The sequence below is a fragment of the Carlito syrichta genome, unplaced genomic scaffold (genome assembly GCF_000164805.1).
Source record: "Carlito syrichta isolate Samal-C Ts95f unplaced genomic scaffold, Tarsius_syrichta-2.0.1 Scaffold314748, whole genome shotgun sequence".
NCBI classification, from domain to species: Eukaryota; Metazoa; Chordata; class Mammalia; order Primates; family Tarsiidae; genus Carlito; species Carlito syrichta.
Window position 1 is genome coordinate 5,945 of NW_007258844.1, and position 21,609 is coordinate 27,553.

Consider the following 21,609-nt stretch of genomic DNA (forward strand, 5'->3'; position numbering starts at 1 on the left):
GGGAATGTATGCTAGTTAAAACTCCTATGGAAAGCAGTTTGGAGATTTCTCAGAGAACTAAAAATAAACCCACTGCTCAACCCAGCAATCCCACTACTAGGTATATATGCAAAGGAGCTTAAATCACTCTACCAGAAGGATAACTGTATGCACATGTTTGTTGCAGCACTATCCACAATAGCAAAAACATGGAACAAACCTAGATACCAATCAATGATGGAATGGATAAGAAAAATGCAGTATAAACATACCACAGAATACTATGCAACCACAAAAGAGAAAAATCATGTCCTTTGCAGCAACCTGGATGCAGCTAGAGACCGTCATCCTGAGCTAATTACCATGGAAACAGAAAACTGAACTCCATATTTTCTCTCTAATAAGTGAGAGCTAAACACTGTGAGCACAAGCATGGGAATAACAGATACTGGGATAATCCCAAAGGGGAGAAGGAAGGGGATATAAGGACTGAAAATTACCTCATGGATACCATGTCCACCACCTAGGTGCTGAGCTCAATAGAAGCTCAGGCCTCGCCATCATACAATATTTTTATGTAACAAACTTTCACATGTGCCCCTGAATCAAACTAGAAAATAAAAAAGTTAAAATCAAAAAGTGGAAAAAATAAGTTTTATTAATTGGAGGTGTCTATAATTCACTTGGGACAAAATGTTCACTTTTTACTAAACTGATTGAAATCCAGTATTTCCTGTGCTATTTTTGTCATCAATAGAAATTACAAATATTTGTATATGACATTACATTTGTGAAAGATACCTCAAGTTATAATCTTTGTCACGACACTGAAATTGCAGTATTATTAGACCCACTTGGATCTTGATATTTACTTCCTTAATAAAGAAGTATATATATTATTTTATATATTTGGATACCTATGTATTGACATAATTTCTTTGTAATCTTTATTAAAAGTTATGCCTTTACAATATTATTCTGAGGAGAGCTCTATAGGGAAAGGAGACTGGTGGAACAATGAACATTTTTTAGATGGTAACACAGCTGATAAGTATTATTTTGTTTGGGATAAGCAGTTATATGACCATGAGTGCTCAGCAGCTATATCTGTTTGGCAAAGATTAGGACCAGTCTTCGTATGTTTTACATTCAGGTTCTGTGCATTCTAGAAAGTCATAACTATTTACCTCCCTTGAACAGAAGATTGTATTATGTCATTCATTCCCTTTGTTTTTACATTATTCTTGTCCTACTGAAATCCAGCATTGAGACACTTTACCATATGTGGTTTTTGCCTGCCCAAAATTCCTTCATCCACCTCTTCTGACACTGTGATTTTCCTTGGGGATGCACCCCTTCTGTATTATTAGCTTTTTATGTCTGAATAGGGCCAACTCTACTTAATAACACACATCTATGATACTTACCAGGGATCGGTTCCCCTGGGCAGACTGATGGGCACTTGATGCATTTAGAACTGCTGTCACTTAATTCTAATAACCTTAATAGGAAAAGAATCCCACTTTCCACTCTAGTTTCTAAGAGAGAAGAGTGTTTACCAAGGATTTGGCAGCCATCTTTCATCAGAAGGAAAGAACCCACGTGAAATTGGAGTTGATAGAGAAAAAAATAAACAAAACAGTTGAGAGACAGGAAAAAACAATCAAACAAACACCACCTCAGACCAGAAACAGTTTAAAACATCCTTGAAATTAATTCTTCCCATGGACTTTTCAGCTATGGGAGTTGCAACACTATCTAGCTTAAGTCATTTTAAGTTGGCTTATAACAAAAAGAACAGCTATCTTACACAGTTATAAAACAAGATTAGTAACTCAATGTCTTGAAAAGGAAAAAAAATGATTGAGTATATGCTGGAGTCCAGCTCCAGGAGAGAGTCAGGGCTTGAGACGGGGGAATCAGGAAGCAGCGAAAAAGAAAAGACGAAAACGACAGGAATCCTCTTCCTGGGGAGAGCTCAAGACTCTGCCAATTAGGTCTCACGTACATGTTCCACGTTCATCCTTTTTGCACTCACAATAAGGTTATCTTTAACAATTTCAACCACAGATGGTGTTTTTCTTAAGTCAAACATTTATGAACATCCTGGTTTTCTCCCTAACTTTCTCATAGCTATTTACTATTATAGGCCTATAATATCCTTACCCTATAAAGCTAAACCTTAACCCTGTCTTATTTAATTTACTTACTACTATATATTTATTCCTATTAATCTTATTTCTATCCTTCTATCCCTATACTTTCTTAACTATCACTTATTATATATCTCTTATCTTACTAGTTTATCTTATCTTACTATCTTATTATTAATATTTTAAATTCTATCTTCATTAAACTACTTATTTAATCCTAAAATATCTTAACCTATTTTTTATCTCAAATGGTTGTTTTCCACCAGCTCTCAGCTGGGGTCTGTTGTTTATGAAGAAGTGGCTGACTCATTCTTCTCGGCCTCCTGCTGTTACTGAAAAAAAACCTTACACACCAAAAAGGGCACGCTTTTTGCTGCAATCTTACTTCCATTATGCCTATGTATAATTTTTGCTGTCAAAATGCCATCATCCATTTGCGGATCTATTATCTCAATTAAAGAGGGAACATTCTCAAGCCTATGCACCAATCCTTCAAAGTTAGGGAAGGTCCGTCAACAGGATCCATGGGACCTTGCCTCTGTCATGGCCGCATTTTACTGGGGCCTTGCTCCCAGCCGGCATTTTTCCTGTTTTCAGGTCCCTTTTACCTTCCTTTTAATAGTGATTGTGGCTCCCAGCAATTATATATTATAATTATTTTGTTATATAATAATTAAGTCAATGGGTGCAATATAACCATTTGATGATCTCTGTGATATAAACCTCATATACCTATTATAGCAAGCACGGATATAAAAACCCATTTTACAAAGGAGTGAGTAATTTCCTAAGTCAAGTCATTTACATAGAGAAAAACAGTGTTACGGTTTGGTGTGTTAGACTCCAGAGTTTCATTATACCATCTGAAAACAAAATATAACTTCTTTACTAGTATAAAATAGACATGAATATGCAATAAAAAAACTCTTAATAGTGCAACGTTGCACTAACATTCCTCTCTCCCATCCCTACCTTGTCTTAATTTCTTGCTAATGCAGCATTGTATATTTCCTAAGGATTCATTGTAGAAAGGGGCTAGGAGGCTGGGCTCGGTGGCTCAGCCTGTAATCCCGCGCCTTTGGGAGGCTGAGGTGAGTGGATTGCCTGAGCCCGCGGGTTTGAGACCTGCCTGGGCAGCAAGACCTCGTCTCTACAATAAATCAAAAAATCAGCCAGGCGTGGTAGTGCATGCCTGTAATTCCGGCTACTGGGAAGCCTGAGGCTGAAGGATCGCTGGAGCCCAGCAGGTCGAGGTTGCAGTGGTCGGGAGCGGCCACTGCACTCCAGTCTGGGCGGCAGAGTGAGACTCCAACTCAAAAAAAAAGAGAAAGGGGCTAGGATGATTTAAAACGGAAAGCTCATTACATCCCAAGGGAGATGAAGTGCTATAGGCTTACATGAGGAAGAACATAATCCAAGTAAGATATGTGGTAAATCATGCCCCTCATCAAAGCTATGAAAAAAATAGTTGTCAAGTGATGAACACAGAAGTGGATGATTACCTTTCCAGTGGAACAGAGAATTTCTGCATCACTGTGAAGAGTCATTTTTATTTATACTGTAGCTGTTTTCAGAAAACGTGGGGACCTATAGCAGATATGATACAATTTTTAAGCATACTGGGGTTTGTGCCACATGTAATAGGACATTCCCTGTTTGGAAGGATGAGGTATATTATTCCAGTTCTAGTGGACCTTGGATTTCCCTGGGCTACTTATGCCTTTTCTCATATTTAATATCTTTGAATGACATGAAATTGCCTAAATGAGGCTAATTAATAATGTGGAAACTGAGCATGCTCAAGGGTCTTTGAAAACCTTGAGTCATATTTGGGAGGCTTCATACAGTTTAGTATTTAGTTGAAGCAAAAAATAATACAAATAACTTTTTCATGAATGAGCAGAGTGAGTATAATTTCCCTTATTGTTTGGTTAATGGACTTTCTTAGAAGCATAATATCCTGATATCCAAGAGTAGTGCACCCAGGAAAATAATTGAATTGAATATAATTCGGAAAGTTCACAGCCCGGGAAAGATTGGTGAGGAAATGATGACATACAAATACAACTTGAATTGGTAATGCTTTTAGGAAGCAAAAGCAGAAGCTGAAGACCTATTCTGGACAGTTTCTGTTAAGAAGCTGCTGGAGTAAATGCATCTGCCTTTCTTCCAGGTAAACAGCCCCAAGCCGTCCAACATGATAGTACTCATTTTCTTGGGTAAGTGAATGGTACTTCTGGTTTATCTGAATTCATCATAATACTAATTATTTGTTAACTGAATCATTGCATCCTAACTTAAGCTTAACAGATGTTTATAATATGAAGTACTAATTACAATACAAATTTATACTTTAATGCAGTTATTATCTGTGCAGAAATGTATACTCACTTATTTCTAACTATAGAAAATGCACAAAGTGAGAATTGCATTAATTTCTCAGGTTGCTTCTGTTTTATTGTATAGATTAATCCAATAACTTTGAGTTATTTATTAAGATTTATTGAGTTTACATATGTGTTAGAATCTTTTAGGAATGAAACCTTCCAGTATCTATTTACAAGTTGTAAGATGACAAATTTCAGATTATTGTCTATTTAATTTCAAAGAAAAATGAATAGGTTATTTGTTTTATATGAACTATATGGTTTAAATAATACACATTTATTTTATATAAAATATATTTTAAATAATTAATATGTATTATATATAAAATAAATAAAATTAACTTAAACCATTCAATTCCCCTAAAGGGTTAATATTTACTAAGAGTCATTTGGTAGAGTAAAATAATGTAGCACCACATCAAATGCTTCACATTTTGATAATTTTTTATGACCTACAGATCAAGTGTGAACTTATCCCTCTTGTATTAGATCCTATGAATATATTTTAAGATGTTGATGAAAAAAATTTATTTTCATTTAATGTAGAATCCATATAAATCTACTTGTTGGATGTGTGATTGGGGAAGCTTTCATATCTTCTTCAGTATTTGGTAAAAACCGATAAATTAAATTCAGAAAAAAGAATAGCTGTGATTGTAGCCGGATATTAATTTAAAAAGCAATATATTTTTTGTTCACTCTAAGCTAACAGATATTGATGTATAAAGACAATTGTGGGCAAAAAAAAAAAAGTTTATTTTAAACTGTGTTGAACATAAAAGGAGAGTCAAATAAAAAAATTAAGTCAAGAAGGAAAGGAATCCTTATATATTTTCAGAGTTTCTTTTGGTTTAAATAATAGTTCTTCATTGTTTCAAAATTTTTCCTCTACTTATTTTAAAAATGTTTTATGATTTTTGTATTGATTTCTAATTTTTTACATTTATTTTTTTCTTAAAAAGATAAGTCTAAGAGAGTTAATTTTTGTGGATCAGGCAGCAAAATAATGGAATACATAAAATACATCAGGACCTCACTATAGTCTTAGTTGAAAAGGCAATGGTCTCCTGTTTTCATCTTTTCACTCTAATTTAACCTTGACACCAGGTTGTATGAAGGAGGGAAATCATTTCTAACATTGTTAGGACCAAGATTATAGTATTTGATAGGTTGTAACACCATTTCTTACATTATGTTCTTCAAAATATATTTTCTAAATAGGTCTTGTGATGAAGAAAGTTTCAGTTGCCAAAATAATGGGGGAAACAGTGAATTTTTAAAATTCAGAGCATTTAACAGGCTAATGAGCCTTATACATCTGTAAAATTTTGTTGAAATGTGCAACATTTTTTATCCTATTAATTTAAAAATACAAACTGTAGTACACCAAGCATTTCAGGAGAATCCTTGAAATATCCTGACTTATATAGAAAGTCACAAATAATACTCAGAAATGAATAAGGCAGATTTTGGAAAAGTAAAGTTATATTTTTGGTTCTTGTGAAACAAATCATTGAGATAGTTTTCTTAGTTGAATCAATATTTTATCTGAGGGGAAGGAGAGGAAAATCATGTAAAATAACCAATCAAGTAGATTATTCAACCAAAAATTGAATATGAAACAAAGTGAAACAGATTTAGGAAAGATAGTATAGAAATGATCATTCTGAGGTACTGGTGAGATTTGATGATATATCCAGGAGACCATCAATTACAAGTTTCTTGATGGAGTTTTTCACAATATACAATAATCAATGGCAAATGATATTCCAGTTTCTTATTAGTTGAATTTACGACATGAAATTCATATTTCAAGATTTTTGGAAAACTGAATTTGACCAAGTAACTTTGGGCTAGGATCAAAAGGGCCCTTTTTTTTCTTTCTCTGGACTTTCCAACATAAGAGCACAAGAGCTTGGCTAGATAAGTTTGCCCAGGAACACATGATAAAACAGAAAGCTGATATGTCAATTTCCGCTCTAGCCCTCAACAAGAACAATATGACCAAGCCACACCCATGGGCCTAATCTCCAAATGCAGTGACCCAGCAAGTAGTACACATGGTCCAATGAGTTGTCTTGGATTCTCCTTAGGAGATGAGGCTTGGAAAGAGGTAAGATAAAAGAAAATATTTCAAGGCCTTATTTGAAGCCTGTAAGTCTACATTGTCACAGGTGATTCATAAAACTACACTGAGATGCCACCTAACTTTAGTCAATAACTAAAAAAAAAATACATGCTGGAGAGGGTGAGGGAAAAGGGAACACTTCTGTACTTTTGGTGGGAGTGTAAACGAATGCAACCTCTGTAGAAAACAGTGTGGCGATTTTAAAAAGATCTAAAAATCGACCTTCCTAGCAATCTCCCTTCTTGGAATATACCAGGAGGAACTCAAATCACTCTATGAAAAAGACACCTGAACACGCATATTTATAAACATTATTCACAATAGTAAAAATATGGAACCAAACTTATCTCCATCGAAAGTGGACTGGATTAAAAAATGTGGTACATATACATGATCGAATATTATGCAGCCATAAAGAAGGACAAAATTATGAACTTCGCAGCAGCTTGGATAGATTTAGAGTCTATAATTCTCAGCGATCTGTTACAGAAACAAAGAATTGAGTACCACATGTTCTCACTTATAAGCAGACCCTGAACAATTATTATAATATTATAAGAAAGGGATTAGCAGTAGTGAGAAACTGCCAGGGGAGGAAGCAGGGGCACACTTCATTAATAAGGGTACCTGATCTCAAACCAGGTGAAGTGGGGGCCAAAGTGAGGCCCCAAATTTACCTGTACAATGGCCATTTGTATACCTAACCCTGAATTGTACTAATCTTTAAAATAAAAAAAATTTTTAAAAGAATATCAGCTTTTAAAAAATTCAGTGTGGCTTTTAAGTCATCACTTGAGATCTGATTATAGTTAATATAATTGTCTCTATAACTAATTATGATTCTCCTGTTTTTCTATTAATTGATGAAACTAGTGTCAGTTTGTATATTTGCAGAATCAATTTGACTAATTTGTATAACATACTAAATTAGCATTGCTATTTTTCTTGATTGTTTTTAGAAAACTTGCTGGAACTTTTTCTCCTTCACCAAAAATAACTTGTAAATATCTGGAAGGTGTTATTTACATGAAACATTGTCAATTATCTAAAGCTATTTATAAACAACTAATAAGTTTGGTGTACGTCAAATACTTATTAAATTATAGGTATTATTGAATGTCCATAATGCATCATTGTGCTTAATGATAGAAAGAGCTATAAATTATTCTTAATGCCTGGCCAGTAAAGCCAGTAGAATCCAGTGTTGGAGACAAACCCATGAGTACCCACACTACAGAACAGTAAATTCTGTAGTTGAAAGATCCCTAAGGTTCTGGAAAAGCAGATGAGGAATGTCAAATTCAATTTGGGTGCGGAAAAAGCGTTGGGAGGTGGGTATAGAATTCAGGAAAGGTTTTTTTTAAGATAGGGAATGATTGTGTTGAGTTTTAAAGGACAACAAAAGAGTTCCATAAGAAGAAAGGAAGCCGGCCTCGGAGGCTCAGCCTGTAATCCCGCGCTTTGGGAGCCTGAGATGAGTGAATTGCCAAACCCACGGGTTCGAGACCCGCCTAGGCAACTTGACGAGACCTCATCTCTACAATAAATAAAAAATTAGCAGGGCGTGGTAGCGCGCGCCTGTAGTTCCAGCTACTTGGAAGGCTGAGGCGGAAGGCTCGCCGGAGCCCAGCAGGTCGAGGCTGCGGTGGCCGGCAGCGGCCACTGCACTCCAGTCTGGGCGACAGAGTGAGACTCCAACTCAAAAAAAAAAGAAAGAAAGAAAGGGAGTGCTTACCACAGACCAAACAATAAATGCTAAGAGGTAAAAAAGAAAGCCTAGGTCATTTGGGAAACGATAAATCCTAGAGGACTTCCAGATGGCACATGGTGAGTAACATGAGAGCCATGAAATAAGAAATCATCCAAAAGAGAAATGGTAGGAGTAGCATAGTGAATTGGGTAGATTGGGAGCATGAAGAACCTATTTGAAAAATGTTCTGAATGAGATTCAAACTGGAGACAGACTGTCCAACCAATGAGCTAGTCAAACGCTCAAAGTGAAAGTCAACAAACATAGCAAGAATGAATACAAGAGGGAAAGGTGAGGAAGGACAAGGAGTTTACCATAAATCCAAGATTTCTAGTTTGGGTGTCTATATTAACTGTGGCATAGCTGATGAAGTTGAGTGGTCCACTGGGGAGAGATAATGATGAAGACAGTGTTAAATATATTACTATACTCTGAACGTGTTTCTGGAATATTCCAGTAGAGATTATAATTATCTATCTATGACTGGAGTACTAAAAAATACATTGGAGAATCATCAGTCTAGAGATTTTTAGTTAAACCCACAAGACTATATACATTGTCCACAGAGAATGTATAAAATGAAAGTGGAAAAAGTCTGAGGACAGAACGTAAGCTAAAAATATGGTTTAACAGAAAAGTAAGAGAATTCTAGAAGGAATTATAAAAATGGTCAAAAAATATCAAGTGGGTATATATCAAGAGAAAGGAAGTTGACCAGCGGAAGATAGAGATTCAAGAACAAAAAGTCAACAAAATGCCCAGTGGTAACAGTAAGTGAGATAATGTCTTAGAATTCTTAAGTTTGATCTTAAGGTGGTAATCAGAGACATTTTTTTTTCTTTTTGAAAGCAGGATTTATTAAGAGGACAGAAAAGTTCCCACACCGTTGCTGAAGGGATTTCCCATCAGAGATATCTTAAAAGAGCAATTTCATCGAGACAGTCATAAAAATATATTATAAGTTGAGAAATTAGTAGGCAGTGAGAAAGCAAGAAGAGCAAATGTAAACTATTCATATAAGAATCTATAAGGTGAAATATAGATCTATAGCTGCAGGGGAGGTTAAGATTCATTCCAGCTTTATAATAATTTCACCACATTTTATGTTACATAATTCTGCTCCTTATCATTAAAAACTTAGAATTGGAAAAAAATGGATGCCAAACTGTAATATCGCACATTTGTTTTTGTTGTTGTTATTCAAGCTGTGGGACTAAGCTTGGAAGATGAACACACTTCCCCAGCCAATGTCTGCATGTATTTGAGAGAGCAATGCCTAACTGATGAAAATGGATGTAGACATGCGTGGAGAGTCATGGAACATGCCTGTGACGACTCAGGTACAACAACTTGCTAAGAATACACCCCACGTATTTATTTTTATAAGATAAAAATATAGACCAGGTTTGGTAGCTTAGCCTGTAACCCCAGCACTTTGGGAGGCCAGGGTGAGTGGATTGTCTGAACCCCCGGGTTCAAGACAAGCCCGGGTAACTTGGCGAGACCTCGTCTCTACAATAAATAAAAAATTAGCCAGGTGTGATATCGGGCTCCTGTAGTTCTGGCTTCTTGGAAGGCAGAGGCGGAAGGATCACCGGAGCCCAGCAGGTCGACGCTGGGGTGGCCACGAGCATTCCATTGCACTCCAGCCTGGGTGACAGAGTGAGACTTCAACTTAAAAAAAGAAAGAAAGAAAGAAAGAAAAAAATATATACATATATATTCACACATACTATATATGCATAATATATAATTTTATATCTTTTTCACTATCCTAGGAATTATGTTAATTTTGTTCTAAAGACTTTACTCAATCTTGATATTCAATTGACTCACCTTCAGTCATTTATTAGTTAATTTTATTTAGCTAAAAAACATTTTACAAAATGTTTTTCTCAATAATGAAAAAGGTCCTGATACACTAATGTTGAGGGTAGCTTTATGCAAGATTTCAGATTACTTTCTTACATATCTCACCATGTATAATGCTACAATTCTATGCATATTTCTCAGAACCATGGAAATACTTCCTCAGATAAAGTGTTATTTTGTTTTATTATTTTTACTTTATTTTGTTTACATGTTGTTATGTCAGTGATAAAATAGAAAAAAGAGATTTGTTATAATAACAATTCATATTTATTTATACATGTACAATGCACATTTTATATTCTTAAAATATATATACTATTCTTAACACATATACACTATTTTCCAACTGTGTCAAAAACAATTTAAAATAGATTTTTGTTTTTGACTTGTCCTACATTTCAAACAATTGAGGGGAGGTTCAAGAGTCGAAAATTTGAAGATTAAAACATGATTGTTATATATAAAAAAAAGCCTGAATATTCAAGTAGCTGAATAAATATGAAATGAGAGCATTGTAGTAGGAATCCAATCACTAAAAGTAAATAAAATAAAGGAATTATGTGGTGGAATAATGCCCTCATATTGTTAAGACAAAACTATTTTAAAAATAGTAAACTATTTTTAAAATAGTAAACTATTTTATAAATAGTATACATCTGACAAATTTTATCATCTTGTATTACAAATATTATAGTAATCTAACAAACTCTTTGCAATATTCATTGAGAGAAATACAAAAGGGAAAATTAAAACATATGCTATGACTCACTCTGTTTTTCTATCCATTTCACGAAAACTGAATTCTACCTCTCATGACTCTTTCTTATCTTTATGTGATTCCTTTACCTCCCAAGAGATGTAAGGTGGAGGGTGTTATAAGAAATCTATGGTTCTGGGAGTACACCTTATCGACAAGGGTACCTGCACAATGAATATTTGTATACCTCACCCTGAATTGAACCCCACAATTTTAAAATAAAAATTAAAAGAGGAAAAAAACAAAACAAAACAAAAACAAACAAACAAACAAAAAATATATATATAATAAAAGAAAGGAATTGGCAGTAGCTGGAAACTGCTGATGGTAGATGGGGGAGGGGGGTACATAACATCAGTAAAGGTACCTGATCTCAAACAAGGTGAAGTGGGGACCAAAGGGAGGCCCAAACTTTACCTGTATGATGACCACTTGCATACCTAATCCTAAATTGTACCCCATGTCTTTAAATATATATATATTTTATACCATTAAAAAAAGAAATCTATAGTTCTAACGGTGTCAATGTACACAGTCTCCACCAGCAGATCTCCTGCCCAACATTGCGGTTTATATAGGATGTGGAGAAAGGCAGAGAGAGTTGCTTCTCTTTTCTGTCCTTGAGGAAACACCTGAACTATTCAAACGCCAAAGAAGCTTAGTTATAGCTATCTAGTTCAACATTAATATAACTGTTTAGGAAAAATAATTTTAATTACGTGATTTTTTCTAAGTAACACAATAATTTTAAGATGAGATTAGAAGATGACAAAAATAATCTGCTATTTGTTTTGATGATGAAACTCCTTCCTACATTTTTAAAAGGCAATTTAAAATGTGTTGTTAAAATATTACACTTAGGGTGTCATGAATTATAACTTCTTTAATGAATTTCAGTGCCAATAGCAAATTGTTTGCAGTAAATTGCCATAATATTTGGATAATTATTCCATATATAAAGCTGAAATAGAAGTATTATTAAATGCACAAATAAAATAAACTCAAGCAATTTTATTCTGAATAGTGAATAAAAGAAAGTTTTCAAGTAGAGGAATATAGCTATTTAAGTTGAAGCAGAAAATAAAATATTGGTAATTATGAAATATTTATGTATTTATTCAATAATATTTATTGAGTGCTTCCTATATGCCAGAACCACCTCTCATTTATAATGATTAACTTAGAGTCACCTGCATATCTCTTTTAATCTTAGAATGACATGAAAATAAAACATTAGATTAAGACAAAATAGCTAATAAAATAGGTAACTAAGATTATAAAGCATTCTGGTCACCTCACATAACAGCTTTGATTATTACTGAAGAGCAAAAACTAGTATTGTAAGTATGGATAATGGAATTTTAAGCTGCAGAACATTTGAATATATTACAGAAAATACACTATTGGAAAATGCAGTAAAATTAGCCATTTTGCTTCAAAAGTCACTTATATGAACATCCTGCAGCCACCCCCGATAATCTCACTATACTGATAAATTACTAAGATAAAGTGTTAAAAGAATTTAGGAGAGGGACTCAAAAATCATATTCAGATTAATATCCAGAGTGTTATATGTTTGATTGTGAAATCCAGGTGACCCCTGCAAGATGAGGAATTCATCACACTGTAACCTGAGTATCCAGTCTTTAGTGGAAAGCAATCTCCCACTGAAAGAGTGTCTCTGCACTGATGACCTCTATTGTACTGTGAACAGATTTCTTGGAAAAAGATGTATCAATAAATCAGGTAATACTTAGTTATCAAGAGTGTTTACAGTCATGAAAAAGTAAACTATAATTTCAAAATTAATCCCATCTATGTAATTTGATTTTTTTTTTGTAATTTGACTGATTCTTGATGTAAATTGGGGTTCTGTGAACTTTAGGCCTCAGAAAATGCACGACATATTTCTTTAATTGCCAACCACAATTCAAAACTTTGTTAGAGTCATTAGAATTATAGATTAACTGATTCAGTACATATATTCATGGAATTTATTATGCTTGTCATTGTCTACAAAGAATCTTGCTGGCATTTTGATTGAGCTTACATTGAAAATATAAATCAATTTATTATGTTTTGTGCTCAGACCCATGAACATGGCATATTTCTCCATTTATTTTTATAACTAATTTAGTTAGTAAATATTTTGTGGTTTTCAGTATATAGTTCTTATACACAGTTTTTAGATTTATACAAGTATCCTTCATTTTTGGTGCTGTTATAAATGAGAATTCATTTTACATCTTAACTTTTAATTGGATATAATTGAGTATATAGAAATACAACTAAGTTTTCTATATAGACCTTACAGCCTATGACTTGCTAAACTCACTTACTAGTTTTAATAGTTTTTTTTTGTAGAATCTGTAGGATTTCTTACTTACATAGTTTTGTCATCAATAAATAGAATTTTATTTCTCTCCCTTCAATCTGTAGACTTTTATTTCTTTTCCTTACTCTATTCCCCTAACTAGGGCTCTTAGTATAATGTTAAACAGAATTGTTCAGAGTAGAAATCTTGTCTTTTCTTCTTTCTTAGAAGAGAGGTGTTCAGTTTTGCACCATAAAGAGTGGGTTTTGTAGTAGGTTCTTTACAGGTTCTTGTTTAACTGAAGAAATTCCTTGCTATTTCTGGCTTATTTAGAGATTTTTAAAAATCATGAATGAATAAATGGATGCTAAATTTTGAAAATACTTTTTTGACTCTATTTTTGTTATATCTAACTTTCATTTTTTTCTGGCAGGGGAACATTTGAATTCTTCCCTTTTAGCTTTTTGAAATATACAATAAATAATTGTTAACAATAGTCTCCCTACTGTACTATCCAATACTAAAACTTAATCCTTTTTTCTAGAACTAATTTCTTCTATCTATATTTGTACCCATTAACCAGCTTTATCCCCCTTCCCACTATCTTTCCCAGCCTCATCACTTTTTTTCCCCCATGGTATTTTAGATGGTGAATTTTAGTATTTGACTTTTGAATGGTGGTCCAGCCCTCCATTCCTAGGTTAAATTCTGATCAATCATGGTGTATTTTTGTATATATTGCTAGATTCAAATTTCTAATATTTGTTAATACCTCTATATTTATAAGTATATTGGCATGCTGTTTTCTTTTCTTATACTTGTCTTTAAAAATAAATCTGGGTAATGCTGGCCTTTTAAAGTGAATTGGGAAGTATTTTCTCCTCTTCTATATTCTGAAACAGTATACAAATAATTGGTATTTTCCCTTTATATGATTTATTTAATTAACCAGTGAGCCCATGTTTCATTGAAGGTTTGAAAATACAGATTCAATGTGTTTAATTGTTATATAACTATTCTGGTTGTCTATTTCTTTTTGAGTAACTTCCATTTGCTGGATCTATGTTGGATTTTTATTTTTAGAATTTTTATTGTACTATTTCTTTTTTGTGTCTGCCTTTCCACAGAGTTGCTCCTAATATTCCCTAATTGTCCTTTTCAATGTCTCTAGGAGTTGTAGCAATGTCTTCTCTTTTATTCAGATACTGATATTTTGTGTCCTTTCTCTTTCTCAATTTTGCTCATCTTTTTGTGTGTGTTTGATTTAACTTTTAGTTGCTCTAGTTTAAGTTGACTTTAAGTTGCTCTAGTTTCTTAAGATAAAAGTTTGAAACACTAATTTGAGATGTTCTTTTTTCCTCATATATGCACTAAATACTATGAATTTTCTTCCAAGTATTGTTTTAGCCACATCTATAAGCTTTGATATGTTGTTTTAATTTTTATTCAAGTCAAAATATTTTCTTGTTTCCCCTTTGGCTTCCTCTTTGAGTTATGGTTTATTCAGAAAGTTGTTTAATTTCCAAATATCCGGGATTTCTCAGATATCTTTATTGTTGATTTGTAGTTTAATTCTATTATCATCAAAGGATATATTTTGTGTGATCTTCACTCTTAATTAAAATAATAATTGCCATATAACCTGTACAATGTGATACATACCACATGATAAGCATACATACACATGTGTGCATGCATGCACACACACATACAGTACTAGAAGACAAAAAATAATTGTGACTCAGAAGTCTTCACAAAATTATCGACAGACTTGACCTTTTAGAGTAAGTTGAGTTTATGAAGGATACAAAACAACATGAATGCATTAAACAGAGGAAATAGAATAAAACAGAGCATATTTAGGGAACAAGAAATTGTTAACTGGAGAGTAGAATAAAGAGTATTAGATGACACTGGAAAGAAACCAGATGTTTATAAAAGGAGGAAATCTGAACTTACATATCTTTCTAAAGAGATTAGACTTTAAACTGTTGCTATGAAGAGCTATCATTTATTTTGAACTGAGGTATACAGGATCAGTTTTTTAAAAGATATCACTGACAGTAACATAGACGATGTAATGGAGGGGAGAGAAAGATGCAGCCCGGATATGCTGGATAAAAAGTCATCAAAATGATTTGGGAGAAATGTGATGCAAGTCTAAACTAAAGCACTGGACCTGAGAATTATAAGGATAATATACATTTCAGGTATATTTATGAATTATAATCAATAGTTATTGGTGATCAGTTAGATATAAAAAATATATTAAGTATAATATCCAGGCTGTTTGCTTGTGACAAGGAGATTGCTGTATACTAAGACAAGAAAATAATAATAATGAAAGTACAGGATTGGGAGCAAAAGTGATGAGTTGTATTTGGGAAACATTGCATCTGAGATAGGCTTTGGAACATTCAAGTTAGAAATGTTAAGGCTTTTGTTTTGTTTTGTTTTCTATTATAAAAAATAGTTTTAAAAATGTAAAGGAACATGTCTCCTCAAGTGGGCATTTGGAAACAGGCATCTAGAGTTGAGAGAAATCTAAAATAGAGATACGCATTTTTTAGTCATACATGTGTAAGTAGATTAAAACATAAAGGAGAATAAGATTGACCAGGAAAAGATATAAAGTGAGAAGAAAAGTATTTTCAGGGCAGTTTAATGATCTAGTTGAAGAACCCAAACATAAGTTTTGAAAGTCAGGAAAAGAAACTGCAGAAAGAAGAATTTTTGAAGCCAGTGAAAGAGAGGATATAAAAAAAGAAGTCAACAATCGCAAATGCTGAGAAGTCAAATAGGATAAGGGCTGACAGTGGCATTATTCTGCTAATTAATAGCTCTTTACTAGTTTTAGATTTACTAGTTTTAGCTGTTTACTAGTTTTAGATTTAAGTAGGTTGACATGAAAATATGTTAAAATGCTTAGTAAAGTATTTATTAAATTTTTTCAGGTTGGCAAGATAATTTCTATCTTGATAGTCATTTTATCATATCAACTTTTGACAAAACATTGTCTATCAATAAGTATGTACAAATTTAGTGTAGTTAAATTGAAATCACTTTACATACTAAAACCATTGTTCTACAATAGAAATACTATTGGTTAAATACTACTATGTGGAAATATTGACAACCCAGTCATATAAAACCTTATAGTCAATGAGAGTTTCATATGAACAAGACCTAAAAAAGAAGGCCTAGATAACCTCACAAATGTCTGTCACAATGGATCTGACCTGGTTAATATATTTATAAAAAGTATTTAGCTGATTGCTTACAATTCAGCTTAGGGTGAGAAAAGAAATGGTAATTAAAATCTTACCAGCCATTCTATCTCAACTGCAGCATCTTCCACAAATCCTCTGATCATTACTCCAGTAAGACATGATCTTTCTTTCTTTTTCCTTCAATCTCAAAACATTAACCAACACATTTAGATATTCACTTTTTTACTCTTGAGAAAATCAACTTTAGGACATAGTGCCTGGAACTTAGAAAATGATCGATAAATATTTAATGTAAATATTTTAAATTCATTAAGCATATTTGCACATCCAAATCATGTATCCATTTATAAAATATTTATTATTCAATTAATGTGTACACATTCTATAAATCCTGAGGAATATAAAGATCAAGATCAAAATGTAAAAAAAAGAAGTAAATGATAACAAAATATCACTAAAATAAATTGAATATCAACATTATGTGGTTCCACAAGTTATAAATTGTCAGCATTTTATATCTCCATTTTTAGAAATTCGAAATAATTTGTGATAACTCTCTTGAAATAACTTTTAATGATCTGTGCTAGATAATAGATATTGGGCTACTTATAAAAGATAAGTCTATACATCTTTTTAAAAACATATTAAAGGGTCATGAATAAATTAGTTTATTTAATTTTTAGTCACGCTTACTTTACTTATAGAAGAATCAGTACTGTCTTAAGATTTGACTTCACAATCAAATATTACACAATGATTTCATGAAAAAAATGCATTATTAGAAGCTGAAAAAAGGAGTGACTGTGTCATAGCAGTGCACGTTTGCCAGCAATCTGAACACTACATTCTTTTGTATGAGTATTTTAAGAAAAATCTGTGGGAGAGAAACAGAACAATGCAAGATTCTTGATGGAGGTCAAGTGTGTGTAATATTAAGAGAAAGTCTGAAAGAAATGATTTTGTGGAATTGTCAATGCAGTGACACTGGAAAAGTAGGCTGCATTCAAATTTGGAAAAGCTTGAAGAAATTTGTGTACAGGATACTCAAATGCATCAAGTTCCAGTCCTCCATCAAGACTATGAAGATAGATTCAATTAGGACATTGTTGCAGGCTGGGATTAACAAAGACATGTATGGTGTCTTGGACCAGAGGGCTAACTGGGTGAGGTTATTGACCCACTAATATCAAAATATATTGAGAATCTAATATTACCTCACCCTGTTAGCCCTCTGGTCCAAGACACCATACATGTCTTTGTTAATCCCAACCTGCAACAATGTCCTAATTGAATCTATTTTGATATTAGTGGGTCAATAAGAGAGAAGATGGAAGCGATCCATGAGCTGACCTCTGAGATACTTCAAAGTTTGCTTGTATGAGAGAGAAGAAGTGAAAAGTAAGAAGGATCTGCCAGGGAGGTAGAGTAAAACAAAAAAGCATTATAGCATGAAGCCAAGTGATAAAAGTGTTGAAGGCGGAGTAAAAGTTCAAAAGGATCAAATAATTCGATAGAGAAATGAACAATCAGGTAATGAGAAGGTTATGAATGACCTCCCTAAAAAGAGTTTCTGGGCCGGGCTTGATGGCTCAGCCTGTAATCCCGAGCTTTGGAGACCGAGGTGAGTGAATTGCCTGAGCCCGTGGGTTCGAGACCCGCCTGGGCAACTTGGCGAGACCTCATCTCTACAATAAATCAAAAATTAGCTGGGTGTGGTAGCACACGCCTGTAGTACCAGCTACTTGGAAGGCTGAGGCGCAAGGATCGCCGGAGCCCAGCAGGTCGAGGCTGCGGTGGCTGGGAGTGGCCACTGCACTCCAGTCTGGATGACAGAGTGAGACTCCAACTCAACCAAAAAAAAAAAAAAAAAGTTTCTGTGGAGTGGTAAGCACAATGGCGGGGTTTTAGAAGGTGTTTGGACAGTCCATAAAGGACTAGGAGGAGAAAAAAATGGAGCCAGAAAATATAGACAGCACTTTGAAGGATTGTTGCTGTAAAAAGGAGAGAAACAGAGCAATGCTGGGAGAAAAAAATGGGGTAAAAAGCTTCCCCCCCTCTACTTTTGAGATGGAAAAAATAAGATCTATATGATGATGAAAATGATTTAGACAGGGAGGTAAAAATTGATTATGCAGGATTAAATGAAAAAAATATGCATATAATATTTTTCAAAAATGTTTATTGAATGTTATTGTGTAGAAAAATAAAGTAAAAGATATAGTCCCTGCCCCCATGGATCTCATATGTCACTTCCCAGCATTGCCCTTCAACTTAAAGGGGTTCTCAACTGAAGTTTCTACTAAAATATGAGTCAAGGTCATCATATGAGAATGATGAAAGAAATGGTGAGATATGTAGGTGAGATTAATGCATAATGTCTGGTAACTTCTAAAATCATATATGTCAGAAGAAAAATTGGGCATCATTCTTTTTAGTCTGTAGAAATACATACCAATTACCATGATTGTGTGATTTTTCTATGAGAAAACAAAACAGTGTAAATGTGTGAGCAGAAAACCACACAATAACATTTCACAGGGTTATAATTTTACACGGAATCAGTGGAAAGAAAAAGAAAAAAAAGAGAAAATAACAATGAAAAAAAACCTGTTCATTTGTTAGAATGTGTGATCTTGACTGGAAAGTGTCAGTGGATTCAAGAAATAATTCAAAAGACTGGCAGGAAATATAAAGATGAACGTTCTGGAGGTTTATATATGCACTAAAAGTGATCAAGGATGTAACATTTTTGGAAGAGACCAAGATAATTTTATCTGTAATTGAAAAACAAGAAAAATTCAAGTTAGTGTCAGGTATGGAAGTTGGTCATTGGCATGGCATGGTAGGAGTGTAGGTGAAAATGACAGAGATTATGGTTAAGGAATTGTGAGGTAAATGTAGATGGATTTATTCAAAGGATATAGAAATAATCTTGTGCAATGACAAGATTTGAAGTGAGGAGAGTATTGAGACAGTACCTAAGTCAAATAAATATCAGGGCAAGACTTTGAGGCTAGTATTTGACAAGAAACTGGAAGGAAGTCTAACCAGATGACATAAAATTCAGAGAAGGAGAAATGTGTTATACGAATGCATCATATTTTGGAAGCTGCAAAGTTGACAAGGGAGATATAAACATCCTCTAATGATACCACAGTATGTTTTATATAGGAAATGGGCAGCCTTCCCTGGAAACGGGCATTTCTTCAGTAAGAGCTATGAAGAAAAGCCAGGCTTCCAAGACACCACATTCTACTGCTTTTCTCCTTTTGTTCCTGGCTGATTTTCTTTTTTTTTTTTTTTTTTTTTTTCTCCTTTGAGGATCTTCTACTTTTACTGTTGGTGCATGTCTTCCAAAAAGGAAATCTCTGTTGCATTTAATTTGACTAATCACTTTATAGAAACATGTTTGTCTATACGTTTTTTTATAAAATTTAAATCAACTATTGGGATGAGTTTAGTTTCTGATACTATCATATTAATGGAGAGAGGATATATGGGAGTAATTCTGATTCTGATCTAAATTATTAGAGAATATTTGAGGAAACACTGTATTTTTATGCATGTGTCTATAATTTTATAATTCAGATGTAGGTCTGGTTACTAAATATTTCTATGCATTCCCACAACCCATTGCCCTTTAGCTCCATTCAGCAGTTTAGCTACTGTTTAAAACAACCTCTGGGAAAAATATGTGTGTGTGTGTGTGTGTGTGTATACAGTGTATATATGCAATCAATATGTTATATATTAAATTATTTACACTTGAATACTAATTTCATATAAAGTTAGCATTTAATGTTAAAATAATTCTTTATAACACATTATTCATAGCATATAAAAATATAATCCCATCCAAAGTGGACATTGTTTTTCCATACTAAAAATAGCTGTTATGTAGTATTGGTAACAATTACTCACATAGAGTACGTTAGTCTGCTCAGGCTGACATAACAAAATACCACAGGTTGAATGGCTTAAAAAGCAAAAATTATATTTTCTCCCAGTTTTGGAATATGGGAGTCCCAGGTCAAGGTCCAGCAGAGTGTTGCTGAGGAGGGCTCTTTTCTTCCTGGCTGGTAGATATTGTCACCTTTTTGTTATGTCTCCATGTGGTGTTTCCTTGACGTATGCTGCAGGAGGGGGAAGAAGAAAGACAGACAGAGAGAGAGAGAGAGAGAGAGAGACCTCTGATGTTTCTTCTTATAAGGATAATAATTCTATCAGATCAGGACTCCACTTTTATGAATTTATTTAACCTTAATTAGTTGCTTACACTATCTCCAAACACAGCCACACTTGGGGTTAGGGTTTTAACATGTGAATTTGGGGGGATGGAGTGAAAACATTGAATCAATAACAGTGAGTGTGCAGGTATCTTTTTTGTAGAATGATTTTATTTTCTCTGGGTATATTACCAATAGGGGAATTGCTGGGTCATATGAAAGGTCAATTTCTAGTTCTTTCAGAAATTGCCACACTGTCTTCCAAAGAGGTTGCACTAGTTTGCATTCCCACCAGCAATGTAGAAGTGTTCCTTTTTCTCCGCATCCTTGCCAGCATCTGTTGTTGTTTGTTTTATTAATGATGACCATTCTTACTGGGGTTAGGTGGTATCTTAATGTGGTTTTGATTTGCATTTCTCTGATGATGAGTGAGGCTGAACACTTTTTCATATGTCTATTGGCTGCCTGTATATTTTCTTTTGAGATGTGTCTATTCATGTCTTTTGCCCACTTTTTAAAGGGGCTGTTTGTTTTTTTCCTTTCAGCACGTTTGAGTTCCCTGTAGATGCTATATGTTAGGCCTTTGTTAGATATACAGTTGGCAAATATTTTTTCCCATTCTGTGGGCTGTCTCCCTGCTTTTTTGTTGGTTTCTTTTGCTTTGTAGAAGCCCGTTAGCTTGATGAGGTCCCACTTGTCTATCTTATTTCTTAAGGTATTGGCCTTAGGGTTCTGAATAGAAACTGGTTGCCAGTTCCAACTTCCATAAGGGTGTCTCCTCCATTTTTTAAGCTTCTTATAGTTTGATGTTTG

General features: G+C 33.8%; 1 protein-coding gene across 1 annotated transcript in view; it reads left to right on the forward strand.

Annotated features, from left to right (window-relative positions):
* The first annotated feature begins 4,329 nt into the window (after positions 1–4,329).
* GFRAL (GDNF family receptor alpha like) overlaps positions 4,330–21,609 on the forward strand; it is a 60,794-nt gene continuing 43,514 nt past the window's right edge. The window contains exons 1-3 of the mRNA XM_008071823.1: positions 4,330–4,351; positions 9,603–9,737; positions 12,614–12,772. Of these exons, the coding sequence (XP_008070014.1) occupies positions 4,330–4,351; positions 9,603–9,737; positions 12,614–12,772 (316 nt within the window). The remainder of the gene's footprint in view (positions 4,352–9,602; positions 9,738–12,613; positions 12,773–21,609) is intronic.